Here is a 17,202-nt window from a genome sequence, read left to right on the forward strand (position 1 = left end):
ACCAATAGAAACGCTCCAACATGACCTGGAGTCAAATCTTTTACACTGACTTCCACTGAAGGTTTTTTCTCTCTGAAAAGCTGCTAATCTGGAGATACAGGGTTTTTGGTTGACAGATCATGTATAGTTAAATGTATGTGTTTATATTTATGTGTATGTGTGTGTGTGTGTGTGTGAGAGAGAGAGAGAGAGAGAGAGACAGATAAGCGTGACAGATATGCAGTGAATGTGAGCAGACTGGATGAAGATAAGGAGAGGAATGGAGCTCCTCCTCTGTAGATCACGCATGGTTTGATCCGATCTGTAAGGTCACTGCCGGTCGGTCAGACGCTGGTTCAGCCAGTTCTAGCTCCTGGTCTCTCAGATCCCAGCTCCTGTTCATAACTCGGCATACGGTTAGTAACCTGATGCTGCACTGATGTCTGAGCAGGCTTTAATGGATGGTAGGTCTGATGGGAAGGCCGGTCTGGAGACCCAGGCTCTACAGGAGCTCAGGAGGAAACTCAAGTACTTCTTCATGAGCCCGTGTGAGAAATATCAGACGAGAGGACGCAAGCCGTGGAAGTTGATGCTACAGATCCTCAAAATTGCCATCATCACCGTTCAGGTAGGAAGAGCCTCCCTGACGATCTCTGTTCAGTTAGGCAGGAAGATCATTAGTGATAAATCAGGAGACCTCCAGCGCTCAGTCTGACCTGGTCTGGCTGGGCTGACTCAGAGTCCGCATTGCATTCGATCATAACTCAGGTGATCTCATACACTGTTGCTCTGGGTTCCAAGAAGGCCCTCAGGGAACCTCAGAGGGACCACATTGTTGCTCTACCTCTAAACAGGGGGTCTCTGGCAGAAACCTGGAACCGAGCTCTGAACTTCAGACTAGCTCATAAGATCTCACTGCTTCCTTCAGAAGGAGATGCTCTTGATTCTCCTTTTTAATTACATGAATAAACATGTGTGTAAATGCAGCCAGAGAGTGGCTGTTTAACCAGAGCAACAAACCAACACAAACACAAACAACCACAAACAATCACAAACCTACACAAATCAACACAAACAATCACAAACAAACACAAACCATCACAGACCAACACAAACAAACACAAATTTACATTTACATTTAAGGCATTTAGCAGACACTCTTCTCCAGAGCGACTTTGCTTTACTGTTTACTCAGGAAAAGCCTCAGCCAGTTAGAACAGACTAATAGTTCAGAGATCCTCTAATCTTAGACTCTACTAAACACAAGACAATAAGGAGACCACAGTGCTCTATTCACCCAAGTCCTCTCAGAAGAGGAGGGTCTTCAGTCTGGGTTTGAGGACAGCGAGCGGCTCGGCCGTTCAGACACCCAGGGGAAGTTTGTTCGTCTGGACGCTTGTCTTCCGCGGATTTTAAAGGATGGCGGGTCGAGCCGAGCCATACTTGAAGCTCGAAGGGCTCTTGGTGCGGACTGGCTTTTGACCAATGCCATCAAGTACGGAGGGGCTGGTCCGTTCTGGGGTGGTCAAGTCTTGAAGTGACGAGAGACTGAACGAGCACCTGGGTGGCCTCTCTAGAGAGGAAGGGTGGAATTCTCCGGATGTTGTACAGGAGAAATCTGCAGGACAGAGTTATGTTTGCAACATGACTTGAGAATGATAACTGATCATCCATCGCTACACCAAGGCTTCCAGCTTCTGTAGAAAGAGTGACCAGCGAGTTCTCAAAGGTGATGGCAAGATCGTTTTTAGGTCCAGCAGTTCCCGGGATGTACAGCAGCTCCGTCTTGCTGGGGTTGAGTTTGAGGTGGTGAGCCTCCATCCAAGAAGAGACGTCAGTGAGGCATGCTGAGATACGGGTGGAGACCTGTGTGTCAGACGGTGGGAAAGAGAGCATGAGCTGAGTGTCATCAGCGTAACAGTGGTAAGAGAATCCATGAGAGGAGATCACTTTACCAAGAGAGCGAGTGTAGAGTGAGAAAAGAAGAGGACCAAGAACCGAGCCTTGTGGAACGCCAGTGGAGAGACTACAAGGAGCGGACGTGTCGCCCTGCCATGTTACCTGGTATGAGCGTCCCTGCAGGTACGATGCAAACCATCGCCATGCAGAGTCTGTAATTTCAAGGCCAGCAAGGATAGACAGGAGGATAGACAAACCAACACAAACAAATACAAACAAACACAAACAACAACAAACAAACACAAACAAACAAAAACAACACAAACAATCACAAACCAACACAATCACAAACCAACACAAACAACCACAAACCAACACAGACAACACAAACAAACACAAACCAACACAAACCAACACAAACAACCACACACCAACACAAACCAACACAAACAACCACACACCAACACAAACAAACACAAACCAACACAAACAACCACACACCAACACAAACCAACACAAACAATCACAAACCATCACAAACAAACACAAACCAACACAAACAAACACAAACCAACACAAACAATCACAAACCAACACAAACGAACACAAACCAACACAAACAAACACAAACCAAACAAACACAAATAAACACAAACCAACACAAACAATCACAAACCAACACAAACAATCCCAAACCAACACAAACAAACACAAACCAACACAAACAATCACAAACCAACACAAACAATCCCAAACCAACACAAACAAACACAAACCAACACAAACCATCAAAAACCAACACAAACATAAACAATCACAAGCCAACACAAACAACACAAACAAACACAAAAAAACACAAACAATCCCAAACAATCCCAAACCAACACAAACAAACCAACACAAACCATCACAAACCAACACAAACCATCACAAACCAACACAAACCATCACAAACAAACACAAACCATCACAAACAAACACAAACCAACACAAACCAACCATCACAAACCATCACAAACAAACACAAACAAACACAATCACAAACCAACACAAACAATCACAAACCAACACAAACAAACAAACACAAACCAACACAAACACAAACCAACACAAACAAACAAACACAAACCAACACAAACAAACACAAACCAACACAACCAAACACAAACCAACAAAAACCAAACCAAACAATCACAAACCAACACAAACACAAGCAATCACAAACCATCACAAACAATCACAAACCAACACAAACAAACATAAACCAACACAAACAATTGCAAACAATCACAAACCAACACAAACAATCACAAACAAACACAATCACAAACCAACACAAACAAACAAACACAAAACAACACAAACAAACACAAACCATCACAAACACAAACCAACACAAACAAACACAAACCAACACAAACACAAACAATCACAAACCAACACAAACACAAACCAACACAATCACAAACACAAACAATCACAAACCAACACAAACACAAACCAACACAAACAAACACAAACCAACACAAACACAATCACAAACAACACAAACCAACACAATCACAAACAAACCAACAGAAACCAACACAAACAACACAAACAAACTAACACAAACAAACACAAACAAACAAACACAAACCAACACAATCACAAACAAACACAAACCAACACAAACAAACACAAACCAACACAAACCAACACAATCACAAACAAACACAAACCAACACAAACAATCACAAACCAACACAAACCAACACAAACAACACAAACCAACACAAACAAACACAAACAAAGCTGTTCTAGATCAAAATGCTGTGGTTTCTTCTCAGTGGAACCAAGTGCAGCAAATTCAATCACACACACACACTTAGCACACGTGCCCGGAGCAGTGGGCAGCCATTGCTGCAGTGCCCGGGGAGCAGAGAGGGTGAAGGGCCTTGCTCAAGGGCCCAACAGTGGCAGCTTGCCGAGCCCGGGTATTGACCCCACACCCTGTCATCAATCACCCGGAGCTCTAACAGCTGGGACACACACACACACACACACATAGTCCTTCAATATAGATCAACTTGAAGCCCCCCAGCGACAACATCATAATCACAACAGATGCCAATGTGTCCCCGCTGTCTTACGGGGCAGTGGTGGCTCAGCGGTTATTGATGACAGGGTTGTGGGTTCGATACTCGGGCTCAGCAAGCTGCCACTGTTGGGCCCTTGAGCAAGACCCTTCACCCTCTCTACTCGCCAGGCACCGCAGCAATGGCTGCCCACCGCTCCAGGCATGTGTGTTCACTGTGTGTGTTTCACTGGTGTATGTGTGTGTGTGTGAGTGTGTGGGCTTAAATCAGGAGACCCTCCATCAGTGATGGCGGCGGTTAGCTGCTCTGAAGGCTGTTTGTCTGTTTCTGTAGTTAATCTCTTTTGGTCTGAGTAACGAGATGATGGTGAGGTTCACTGAGGAAAACCTCGTCACCTTCAAGCATCTGTTTCTCAAAGACTTCCAGCACAGAAACAGCGTCTACTCCATCTACACAGAGCGCCAGGTCCACGACCACATCAGCCACGCCATCATGAGGGTAACAGAGACCACCTGAGACTTCACCTGTATAAGCTGTATGTGGGCAGTATATAAGCTGTATGTGGGCAGTATATGGGCTGCATGTGGGCAGTATATGGGCTGTATGTGGGCAGTATATAAGCTGTATGTGGGCAGTATATGGGCTGTATGTGGGCAGTATATAAGCTGTATGTGGGCAGTATATGGGCTGTATGTGGGCAGTATATAAGCTGTATGTGGGCAGTATATAAGCTGTATGTGGGCAGTATATGGGCTGCATGTGGGCAGTATATAAGCTGTATGTGGGCAGTATATAAGCTGTATGTAGGCAGTATATAAGCTGTATGTGGGCAGTATATAAGCTGTATGTGGGCAGCATATAAGCTGTATGTGGGCAGTATATGAGCTGCATGTGGGCAGTAAATGGGCTGTGTATGGGCAGTAAATGGGCTGTGTATGGGCAGTAGTTTATTGGTATAGCATGGAGTTCAGAAATGTGTCATTCAGATTCAGAAAGTGAAAATCCAAGATTTTGTTCTCAACTGCCTAAATTAAGTCTTTCTGTACCTGGATTGTCCACCATTGCTATTCACTCTCTCTGCCTAATGTGTCTGATGTGCTGATCTGATGTGCTACTGTGTCTTTAAGTACCTGACCCTTCAGAACGTGATGGTGGGAAACCACGCAATTGAGAGAAACCATGGTTTCTTTACCCCACTGTCCATCTGTCAGGAGTTCTATCGCCATGACAACATCTCTCCTGGCAACGAAACCTTCGACATCGACCCACATGTACAGAAAGGTGCTTTACCTACAGCAGCAACAACGTTAACATTAGTGTGAAAATGCCTGGCCAGGTCAGCAGCTGTGCTTTCAGTACATGATATAGCCACTGTTGTTCTTCTGCAGAGTGTATTTACGTTTACCCAGTGAAGCCATTCCAGGAAGAAGCTTTTCCAAAGCTTGCCAATTTTACTCTGGACTTTAAAAGGTATGCAAAATGCACACACAGCGTGTCTAGTCCCTGTAGAGAAGTTGTTTAGATGTGTGATTAGGTGGAGTACTAACTTGAACTCCAGTGATCTGCTCCAGCTGTCTAGACTCCGGACTGACTGTTGACCTTTTCTGAAGGTTGTTTTCCTCATTCTGGTGTTTGAACAGGTATTTTGCATTGTAGTTTGTATAAAGGCTAAATATGTACAGTCTGAGTGTAGACAGGCAGATTATAGACAACCTGAGAATAGACACCCCCCTGCCTGTAAATAATATTATTATTGCTTTTTTACTTCTTATTTATATTGTGTATGTAGTATAATTTATTTATATATCTGTTTGTAACTAAATGTCTTACTATCCCTTTCTGCTGTGACACTGAGAATGTCCCCACTGTGGGACTAATAAAATGATTATCTTATCTTATAGACAGTCTGAGAGTAGACATACAGGTTATAGACAGTCTGAGAATAGACAGGCAGAGTATAGGTGGAATATACAGGTGGAATATAGGCAGTCTGTGGATGAATGCAGTATAAGTTGAGCAGAGCTGATGGTCTCCTCTCTTTCAGGCTGTTATCTGTCAAAATATACCTGAAGCTGAAGAACATTAACCTGCAGACTGTTGGGCATGATGAACTGCCTGACTGCTACAACTTCTGCATCATGGTGAGTCAGCTTTCAGTAAAATCAATCAGCATTCAGTAAAAAGAGTCAGCTTTCAGTAAAAAGAATCAGCATTCAGTAAACAGTCAGCATTCAGCAGAGTCAGCTTTCAGTAAAAAAAAGTCAGCATTCAACAGAGTCAGCATTCAGTAAAAAGAATCAGCATTCAGCAGAGGCAGCTTTCAGAAAAAGAGTCTGCATTCAACACATTCAGCATTCAGTTAAAAGAGTCAGCCTTCAGTAAACAGAGTCAGCATTCAGTAAAAAGAGTCAGCTCTCAGTAAACAGAGTCAGCATTCAGTAAACAGAGTCAGCATTGAGAAAAATCAGCCAGCTTTCAGTAAAAAGAGTCAGCATTCAACAGATTCAGCATTCAGTTAAAAGAGTCAGCTCTCAGTAAACAGAATCAACATTCAGTAAAAAGAATCAGCATTCAACAGAGTCAGCATTCAGTAAAAAGAGTTAGCTCTCAGTAAACAGAGTCAGCATTCAGTAAACAGAATCAGCATTCAGCAGAGTCAACTTTCAGTAAAAAGAGTCAGCTCTCAGTAAATAGAGTCAGCATTCAGTAAACAGAGTCAGCATTTAGTAAACAATTAGCATTCAGTAAACAGAGTCAGCATTCAGTAAACAGTCAGCATTCAGTAAACAGAGTCAGTATTCAGGAAAAAGAGTCAGCTTTCAGTAAAAAGAGTCAGCTCTCCGGAAATAGAGTCAGCATTCAGTAAACAGAGTCAGCATTCAGTTAATAGTTAGCATTCAGTAAACAGAGTCAGCATTCAGTAAACAGTCAGCATTCAGTAAACAGAGTCAGTATTCAGGAAAAAGAGTCAGCTTTCAGTAAAAAGAGTCAGCTCTCAGTAAATAGAGTCAGCATTCAGTAAACAGAGTCAGCATTCAGTTAATAGTTAGCATTCAGTAAACAGAGTCAGCATTCAGTAAACAGTCAGCATTCAGTAAACAGAGTCAGTATTCAGGAAAAAGAGTCAGCTTTCAGTAAAAAGAATCAGCCTTCAGTTAAAAGAGTCAGCATTCAGTAAACAGAGTCAGCATTCAGTAAACAGTTAGCATTCAGTAAACAGAGTCAGCATTCAGTAAACAGTCAGCATTCAGTAAACAGAGTCAGTATTCAGGAAAAAGAGTCAGCTTTCAGTAAAAAGAATCAGCCTTCAGTTAAATGAGTCAGCATTCAGTTAAAAGAGTCAGCAATTTGTAAAATCAGCCAGCTTTCAGTAAAAAGAGTCAGCATTCAGCAAAATCAACATTCAGTAAAAAGAATCAGCATTCAACAGAGTCAGCATTTAGTAAAAAGAGTCAGCATTTAACAGATTCAGCATTCAGTTAAAAGAGTCAGCTCTCAGTTAACGGAATCAACATTCAGTAAACAGAGCCAGCATTCGGTAAACAGAGCTAGCAATCAGTAAACAGAGTCAGTATTCAGTATACAGTCCGCATTCAGTAAACAGAGTCAGCATTCAGTAAACAGTCAGCATTCAGTAAACAGAGTCAGCTCTCAGTAAACAGAGTCAGCATTCAGTAAAAAGAATCAGCATTCAGCAGAGTCAGCTTTGAGAAAAAGAGTCAGCATTCAACAGATTCAGCATTCAGTTAAAAGAGTCAACATTTAGTAAACAGAGACAGCTATCAATAAACAGTTAGCATTCAGTAAACAGAGTCAGCATTCAGTAAACAGTCAGCATTCAGTAAACAGAGTCAGCAATCAGTAAACAGAATCAGCATTCAGTAAACAGTTAGCATTCAGTAAACAGAGTCAGCATTCAGTAAAAAGAGTCAGCTTTCAGTAAAAAGAATCAGCCTTCAGTAAACAGAGCCAGCAATCAGTAAACAGAGTCAGCTTTCAGTAAAAAGAATCAGCCTTCAGTAAATAGAGCCAGCAATCAGTAAACAGAGTCAGCATTCAGTAAACAGAGCCAGCAATCAGTAAACAGAGCCAGCAATCAGTAAACAGAGCCAGCATTCAGTAAACAGAGTCAGCATTCAGTATACAGTCAGCCTTCAGTAAACAGAGCCAACAATCAGTAAACAGAGTCAGCATTCAGTAAACGGAGCCAGCAATCAGTAAACAGAGTCAGCATTCAGTAAACAGAGCTGGCAATCAGTAAACAGAGTCAGCATTCAGTAAACAGAGCTAGCAATCAGTAAACAGAGTCAGCATTCAGTATACAGTCAGCATTCAGTAAACAGAGTCAGCATTCAGTAAACAGAGCTAGCAATTAGTAAACAGAGTCAGCATTAAGTAAACAGTCAGCATTCAGTAAACAGAGTCAGCATTCAGTAAAGAGTCAGCATTCAGTAAACAGAGTTACCTTTCAGTAAAAAGAGCCAACATTCAGTAAACAGTCAGCATTCAGTAAACAGAGTCAGCATTCAGTAAACAGAGCTAGCAATCAGTAAAGAGTCAGCATTCAGTAAAAAGAATCAGCCTTCAGTAAACAGTCAGCATTCAGTAAAAAGAATCAGCCTTCAGTAAACAGTCAGCATTCAGTAAACAGAGTCAGCTCTCAGTAAACAGAGTCAGCATTCAGTATAAAGAATCAGCATTCAGCAGAGTCAGCTTTCAGAAAAAGAGTCAGCATTCAACAGATTCAGCATTCAGTTAAAAGAGTCAACATTTAGTACACAGAGACAGCTATCAATAAACAGTTAGCATTCAGTAAACAGAGTCAGCATTCAGTAAACAGAGTCAGCATTCAGTAAACAGTCAGCATTCAGTAAACAGAGTCAGCATTCAGTAAACAGTCAGCTCTCAGTAAACAGAGTCAGCAATCAGTAAACAGAGTCAGCATTCAGTAAACAGAGTCAGCATTCAGTAAACAGTTAGCATTCAGTAAACAGAGTCAGCAATCAGTATACAGTCAGCATTCAGTAAACAGTTAGCATTCAGTAAACAGAGCTGGCAATCAGTAAACAGAGTCAGCATTCAGTAAACAGAGCTAGCAATCAGTAAACAGAGTCAGCATTCAGTATACAGTCAGCATTCAGTAAACAGAGTCAGCATTCAGTATACAGTCAGCATTCAGTATACAGTCAGCATTCAGTAAACAGAGTCAGCATTCAGTAAACAGAGTTACCTTTCAGTAAAAAGAGCCAACATTCAGTAAACAGTCAGCATTCAGTAAACAGAGTCAGCATTCAGTAAACAGTCAGCATTCAGTAAACAGAGTCAGCATTCAGTATACAGAGTCAGCATTCAGTATACAGTCAGCATTCAGTAAACAGAGTTAGCATTCAGTAAACAGTCAGCATTCAGTAAACAGAGTCAGCATTCAGTATACAGAGTCAGCATTCAGTATACAGTCAGCATTCAGTAAACAGAGTCAGCATTCAGTAAACAGAGTTAGCTTTCAGTAAAAAGAGCCAACATTCAGTAAACAGTCAGCATTCAGTAAACAGAGTCAGCATTCAGTAAAAAGAGTCAGCATTCAGTAAAAAGAATCAGCCTTCAGTAAACAGAGCTAGCAATCAGTAAAGAGTCAGCATTCAGTAAAGAGTCAGCATTCAGTAAACAGAGCTAGCAATCAGTAAACAGAGTCAGCATACAGTATACAGTCAGCATTCAGTAAACAGAGTCAGCATTCAGTAAAAAGAGTCAGCATTCAGTAAAAAGAATCAGCCTTCAGTAAACAGAGCCAGCAATCAGTAAACAGAGTCAGCATTCAGTAAACAGAGCCAGCAATCAGTAAAAAGAATGAACATTCAGTAAACAGTCAGCATTCAGTAAACAGAGCCAGCAATCAGTAAACAGAGCCAGCAATCAGTAAACAGTCAGCATTCAGCAGTCAGCATTCAGTAGAGTCAGCATTCTATAAAAAGAGCCAACATTCAGTAAAAAGAATCAGTAAACAGAGTCAGCAATAATCAAACAGATTCAACATTCAGTAAACAGTCAACATTCAGTAAAAACAGTCAGCATTCAGTATACAGTCAGCATTCAGTAAACAGAGTCAGCATTCAGTAAACAGTCAGCATTCAGTAAAGAGTCAGCATTCAGTAAAAAGAATCAGCCTTCAGTAAACAGAGCTAGCAATCAGTAAAGAGTCAGCATTCAGTAAACAGTCAGCATTCAGTAAACAGAGCTAGCAATCAGTAAACAGAGTCAGCATACAGTATACAGTCAGCATTCAGTAAAAAGACTCAGCATCCAGTAAAAAGAATCAGCCTTCAGTAAACAGAGCCAGCAATCAGTAAACAGTCAGCATTCAGTAAACAGAGTCAGCATTCAGTAAAAAGAATGAACATTCAGTAAACAGTCAGCATTCAGTAAACAGAGCCAGCAATCAGTAAACAGAGCCAGCAATCAGTAAACAGTCAGCATTCAGTAAACAGAGCCAGCAATCAGTAAACAGAGCCAGCAATCAGTAAACAGAGTCAGCATTCAGTAAACAGAGTCAGCAATCAGTAAAAAGAATGAACATTCAGTAAACAGTCAGCATTCAGTAAACAGAGCCAGCATTCAGTAAACAGTCAGCATTCAGCAGAGTCAGCATTCAGTAAACAGTCAGCATTCAGCAGAGTCAGCTTTCTATAAAAAGAGCCAACATTCAGTAAAAAGAGTCAGTAAACAGAGTCAGCATACAGTATACAGTCAGCATTCAGTAAAAAGACTCAGCATCCAGTAAAAAGAATCAGCCTTCAGTAAACAGAGCCAGCAATCAGTAAACAGAGTCAGCATTCAGTAAACAGAGTCAGCATTCAGTAAAAAGAATGAACATTCAGTAAACAGTCAGCATTCAGTAAACAGAGCCAGCAATCAGTAAACAGAGTCAGCAATCAGTAAACAGTCAGCATTCAGTAAACAGAGCCAGCAATCAGTAAACAGAGCCAGCAATCAGTAAACAGAGTCAGCATTCAGTAAACAGAGTCAGCAATCAGTAAAAAGAATGAACATTCAGTAAACAGTCAGCATTCAGTAAACAGAGCCAGCATTCAGTAAACAGTCAGCATTCAGCAGAGTCAGCTTTCTATAAAAAGAGCCAACATTCAGTAAAAAGAGTCAGTAAACAGAGTCAGCAATAATCAAACAGATTCAACATTCAGTAAACAGTCAACATTCTGTAAAAACAGTCAGCATTCAGCTAACCCATTCAGGGAAAAGAGTTGTGTTGTAGTTTGTAGTTGTTGGTGGTTGTTGTTATTGGTGATGTTGTTGGTGGTGTTATTGGTGTTGTAATTGATGCTGTTGTTGTTATTGTTGGTGTTGGTGGTGTTATTGGTATTGGTGTTGTTGTTGGTGGTGTTATTGGTGTTGTAATTGATGCTGTTGTTGTTATTGTTGGTGTTGGTGGTGTTATTGGTATTGGTGTTGTTATTGGTGATGTTGTTGGTGTTATTGGTGTTGTTATTGGTGATGTTGTTGGTGGTGTTATTGGTGTTGTAATTGATGCTGTTGTTGTTATTGTTGGTGTTGGTGGTGTTATTGGTATTGGTGTTGTTATTAGTGATGTTGTTGGTGGTGTTATTGGTGTTGTAATTGATGCTGTTGTTGTTATCGTTGGTGTTGGTGGTGTTATTGGTATTGGTGTTGTTATTGGTGATGTTGTTGGTAGTGTTATTGGTGTTGTTATTGGTGATGTTGGTGGTGTTATTGGTGTTGTAATTGATGCTGTTGTTGTTATTGTTGGTGTTGGTGGTGTTATTGGTATTGGTGTTGTTATTGGTGATGTTGTTGGTGGTGTTATTGGTGTTGTAATTGATGCTGTTGTTGTTATTGTTGGTGTTGGTGGTGTTATTGGTGTCATTTTTTGTGATGTTGGTGGTATTGGTGTTGTTATTGGCGTTGTTATTGGTGATGCTGTTGTTGGTGTTGTTATTGGTGTTGTTGGTGATGTTGGTATTATTGGTGTTGTTGGTGATGTTGTTAGTGGTGTTATTATTGATGATGTTGCTGTTGTGTTGTTATTGTTTTTGTTGTTATTGTTGGTGTTGTTTACCAACATTTAAAAAAGCATCCAGTATAAAGAGTCAGCATTCAGTAAATAGAGTCTGCATTCAATAAAAAGAATTAGCGTTAAGTAAACAGAGTCAGCATTCAGAAAAAATGCGGGTGGTGGTTTTGTTGGTTTTGTGGTTATTGGTGTTGTTTTGTCATTGTTGTTGTTATTGTTGCTGTTGTTGGTGTTGTGGTTATTATTGTTGTTGGTGGTGGTGTTGTTATTGGGGTAGTTGTTGTTGATGGGGTTGTTGTTGTTGTTGTTGTTGTTGGGGTAGTTGTTGATGTTTGGGTTGTTGTTGATGTTGGGGTTGTTGTTGGGGTAATTGTTGATGTTGGGGTTGTCGTTGTTGTTGATGTTGTTATGGTTGTTGTTGTTGGGGTTGTTGTTGTTGGGGTAGTTGTTGATGTTTGGGTTGTTGTTGATGTTGGGGTTGTTGTTGGGGTAGTTGTTGTTGATGTTGGGGTTGACGTTGTTGTTGATGTTGTTGTTATGGTTGTTGTTGTTGTTGGTGTTTATAATTGGGGTAGTTATTTTTTTGGTTGTTGTTGTTGGGGTTGTTGTTAGGGTAGTTGTTGTTGTCATTGTTGTTAATGTTGCTGTTTGTGGTTAATGCTGTATTTGTGCAGATCGAGTTAGACAACCGAGCTCAAAGCGGACAGATAAAAGTGTCTCTAAGCAGCGACGTGGAGATCAGTGTGTGTAAAGACTGGAACATCTCTGGATCCAGTGAGTTCATTTACTGCACAACTCACACACACACACACACACACACACACACCCACACACGCAGACACACACACATTTACACACACAAACACTCACACAAACACTCCCACTCCCACTCACATACACACACCCACACACTCAGACACACACACACACGCAGACACACACACATTTACACACACAAACACTCACACAAACACTCCCACTCCCACTCACATACACACACCCACACACTCAGACACACACACACACGCAGACACACACACATTTACACACACAAACACTCACACAAACACTCCCACTCCCACTCACATACACACACCCACACACTCACATACACACACCCATTCAGCCTCCAGCAGTGTGTTTAGGAGATGAGGGTTGTGTGTTCCTGCAGATGCGGTCAGTCACCTGCTGCTGGTGGTTGCGTTTGACTCTTTGGTCATTCTGTCCTGCCTGCTCTCTCTCACCCTGTGCGTTCGCTCGCTCAACACCGGAGTCCAGCTGTTGTCTGTGAGTGACCACCAGCAACAAACACACACACTAAATAAATACTGCATACACAAACACTACACACATACACACACTGCATACACTACACACACTACATAAACCCTACACACTTATACACACACTACATAAACCCTACACACACATACACACACATACACACACACTACATAAACCCTACACACACATACACACACTACATAAACCCTACACACACATACACACACACTACATAAACCCTACACACACATACACACACTACATAAACCCTACACACACACATACACACACTACATAAACCCTACACACACATACACACACTACATAAACCCTACACACACATACACACTACATAAACCCTACACACACATACACACACTACATAAACCCTACACACACATACACACACTACATAAACCCTACACATACATACACACACTACATAAACCCTACACACACATACACACGCATACACACACTACATAAACCCTACACACACACATACACACACTACATAAACCCTACACACACATACACACACTACATAAACCCTACACATACATACACACACTACATAAACCCTACACACACATACACACGCATACACACACTACATAAACCCTAAACATACATACACACACATACACACTACATAAACCCTACACACACATACACACACTACATAAACCCTACACATACACACACTACATAAACCCTACACATACACACACTACATAAACCCTACACACACATACACACACTACATAAACCCTACACATACATACACACACTACATAAACCCTACACATACATACACACACTACATAAACCCTACACACACATACACACACTACATAAACCCTACACATACATACACACACACGCATACACACACTACATAAACCCTACACACACATTGTTTCAAAGTGTGTATGTGGGTTTTAGGAGTACTCCAGATTTGTCTCCGCCCACTGTGGGCGGTCCTTTTGCTGGTCAGAGCGGATGGAGTTCATTGACGGCTGGTACATCCTCATCATCATCAGCGACACACTGACGGTTACTGGATCGGCACTCAAGATCTGCATACACAGCAAGGTCAAACACACACACATATAGTGTAGTGTTCTGTGTGGAATGTGTGCAGGTGGAGAATGTTGTGTAAGAGTGTGTGTGTGACGGGGCTGTAGGAGCTGGTCAGCTATCGGGTGTGCAGTACCCTGCTTGGCACGGCCACGGTTCTGGTGTGGATGGGAGTCCTGCGCTACCTGGGCTTCTTCCAGAAATACAACGTAAGTCTGACTGCAGCACATTTACACACCATTCCTAAAAATAGGGTTCTTTAAGGGTTCTTTAGTAAAGGCAATGGTTTTGTATAGAAACAAATATTCTGAAACGGTTCTTATGCTGGTAAAGGGTTCTTCAGTTTGGTGGAAAACTTTCTGCACAGCACTAAAGGGTTCCACTGTTGTAGCCTCATCGCTCCAGTGCTAACTGGTGGGGGGGGGGGGGGGTGTAATGTGGTGTTTTATGGTGTGTGCAGATCCTGATTCGGACTCTGCAGGCAGCGCTGCCTAGTGTGATCCGATTCTCTCTCTGTGCTGTTCTGATCTACCTGAGCTACTGCTTCTGCGGCTGGGTTGTCCTCGGACCCCACCATGAAAACGTAAGACACACACACACACACACACACACACACACCACCACCACCAACAGGTGTAGAGTTCATGGCTCAGTGGGTCAGAGCTGGGTCAGAGGAGGACCTTATGATATTAGGTTGGTGGTTTTAATGCCATGGATGATTACAATTGCAGTTGAAGGTCAGCCTTTGAAGAAAGTGACTGACTCACCTGTTAGGTTTTGACCTTCTCCTTCAGGTATGAAAGGGCTGGTCCAGTTTGTAGGTTAGCATCAGCAGCAACAGGAAGCCAGTGAAGTGAACGCAACAGAGGGCTATGATACATAGAGGACGACCAACCAGAAGTAAGTGGCAAGAGACTGAACAAGAACCTGGGTGGGCTGTCTGGAGAGAAAGGGTCAAATTCAGGCTTGTCCCATAGCTGGTAATCCAGAATTACTTCAGTTTAGTCCTGATTCCATAGCTTGGGGGGGAGTGGGGTGGCGCTGTGCAACCTGTGCAGTTGCATTTTCCATTAAAACCAGTCCTAGAAAACTCACACAGCCCAGTCTGTGCTGGACACAACTGTCTGCCCGTCCGCCCGTCCGTCCATCTTCTGATCCGCTTCTTCCCTGTCAGGGTTGTGGTGGGTCCAGAACCCACCCGGAAGAACTGGCCGCAGGGCAGGAACACCCCCCGGACATGACACTAGTTCATCACAGAGCCCCACACACAACCATTCACTCACACCTGAGGCAATTTAGCTCAGCCAATATTTGGGATAGCAAACCTATTTTTGGGAAGCAGGAGAACACCGGTACCTGGAGGAAGCACCCCACACACAGCGACCAGATCAGACACAGGCAGAAACAGCCTCCGACCTCAGAGGCCTGGTTCTTGGTTCCCTCTGGCAGGAGAGATCTGTACTGTTTCAGAAACAGAACCTTTTTGTACTGCAGGAACTCCAAATGTACCCCTGAGAGTTCCACTCCAGTGACCGTGTGGTTCTCTCATAGCTTCTTTGGACCAAATGAACTCTGGATCTTGAACTGGGTCCTTTCAGAATTCTGGGAATCGTGGTGCTCTCCAGCCTGCAGTTGCACCAGTGTTGATCGGACTCACGGATGTGTCATCCGCCAAGGGCAAGTGAACAATGGAAGTAAACGGTAGACCACTGCACGCCCCTCCAGGGTGCCATCAGTGTTGCGGCAAGGTTCAGTGGATGTCCTCGCGGGTCTGCTGTTCTGTGATTCCTGCTGGGATCTGGAACCTGCTCATTTGGAAGAAAATGTGCAGAACGGTTTCAAATTGAAACTGGAGCGGAACCTGGCTATAAAAGGTGCAGGGGTGCCCACAGGTTTGGCACAGAGGTTCAGCAGGTAGTGTGTGTTCGATCCTTGCTCCAGTCTCCTTCTGTGAAGGGTCTGGTGTGTTCTCCCTCCCACCTCCCTGCCAATCTTGCCCCAGTGTGTGAGTGAACGGGTTGCCCTGTCCAGAGGGTGTTCCTGCCTAACGCCCAGCGTAGGCTCTGGACCCACGGGGAGAAAAAGGTGAACGGATCTACAGTATTTTGAGGTCAGTTTTTCTCTCTGTCCTCAGTTCCGGTCCTTTAACAGGGTGGTGTACTGCCTGTTCTCCATGATCAATGGAGATGAGATCTACTCCACCTTCTCTAAGCTGCGTGAGCGGAGCTGGGTGGTGTGGCTCTTTAGCAGGATTTACGTTTACAGCTTCATCTCCATCTTCACCTACATGGTCCTCAGCCTCTTCATCGCCATCATCACCGACACCTACGACACCATCAAGGTGAGGCGGCTGCTGCTCCACGTGAGTGCTGCTGGTGTATCAGCTACACTAAATATAGTGTGTCAATTTTCCCAGGACAAAATAAATGTGTGAGTGTGTGTGTGTGTGTGTGTGTGTGCGTGTGCTCGCTACGCAGCAGGACAGTGCAGTGATGTCCGAGCTGCAGATGTTTATGGCGGACAGCAGGAGTGCTCCGGCCTGCAGAGTGGATGACACCGAGAAAAAGGACGACCCCGTCGGCTGCATCTGCCACTGCTGCGACTCCCACTGACCACCAGAATGGACACACACACACACACACACACACACACACTATACACACCTTCTACAAACCTTAAACACACTGCCACAACGACACTACTTAAACTCAGTCTCAGTGTCAACAGCCCGGACCTTTATAAACACACTGGACTCCATCTGGCCACACACACACACACACACACACACACACACACACACACACACACACCTGACCCCTGCAACTGTGGCCAGTGTTA

General features: G+C 43.1%; 1 protein-coding gene across 1 annotated transcript; it reads left to right on the plus strand.

Annotated features, from left to right (window-relative positions):
• Positions 1-418: 418 nt before the first annotated feature.
• Positions 419-17,123, plus strand: mcoln3a (mucolipin TRP cation channel 3a). The gene is made up of 12 exons (XM_072687388.1): positions 419-607; positions 4,290-4,454; positions 5,084-5,237; positions 5,345-5,426; positions 6,001-6,097; positions 12,675-12,774; positions 13,172-13,287; positions 14,230-14,379; positions 14,472-14,573; positions 14,825-14,947; positions 16,499-16,705; positions 16,842-17,123. The coding sequence occupies exons 1-12, from the start codon at positions 419-421 to the stop codon at positions 16,974-16,976; spliced, it is 1,620 nt and encodes a 539-aa protein (XP_072543489.1). The 3' UTR covers positions 16,977-17,123.
• The last annotated feature ends 79 nt before the right edge of the window (positions 17,124-17,202 follow it).

This window comes from Salminus brasiliensis, chromosome 9 (genome assembly GCF_030463535.1).
Source record: "Salminus brasiliensis chromosome 9, fSalBra1.hap2, whole genome shotgun sequence".
NCBI lineage: Eukaryota > Metazoa > Chordata > Actinopteri > Characiformes > Bryconidae > Salminus > Salminus brasiliensis.

Bases quoted from the DNA above. Each gene is read 5' to 3' on its own strand.
- mcoln3a (XM_072687388.1), top strand. From the start codon at position 419: ATGTCTGAGCAGGCTTTAATGGATGGTAGGTCTGATGGGAAGGCCGGT. The intron at 14,574-14,824 runs GTAAGTCTGACT...TGGTGTGTGCAG, and splicing joins GCTTCTTCCAGAAATACAAC to ATCCTGATTCGGACTCTGCA. The intron at 16,706-16,841 runs GTGAGGCGGCTG...CTCGCTACGCAG, and splicing joins ACACCTACGACACCATCAAG to CAGGACAGTGCAGTGATGTC.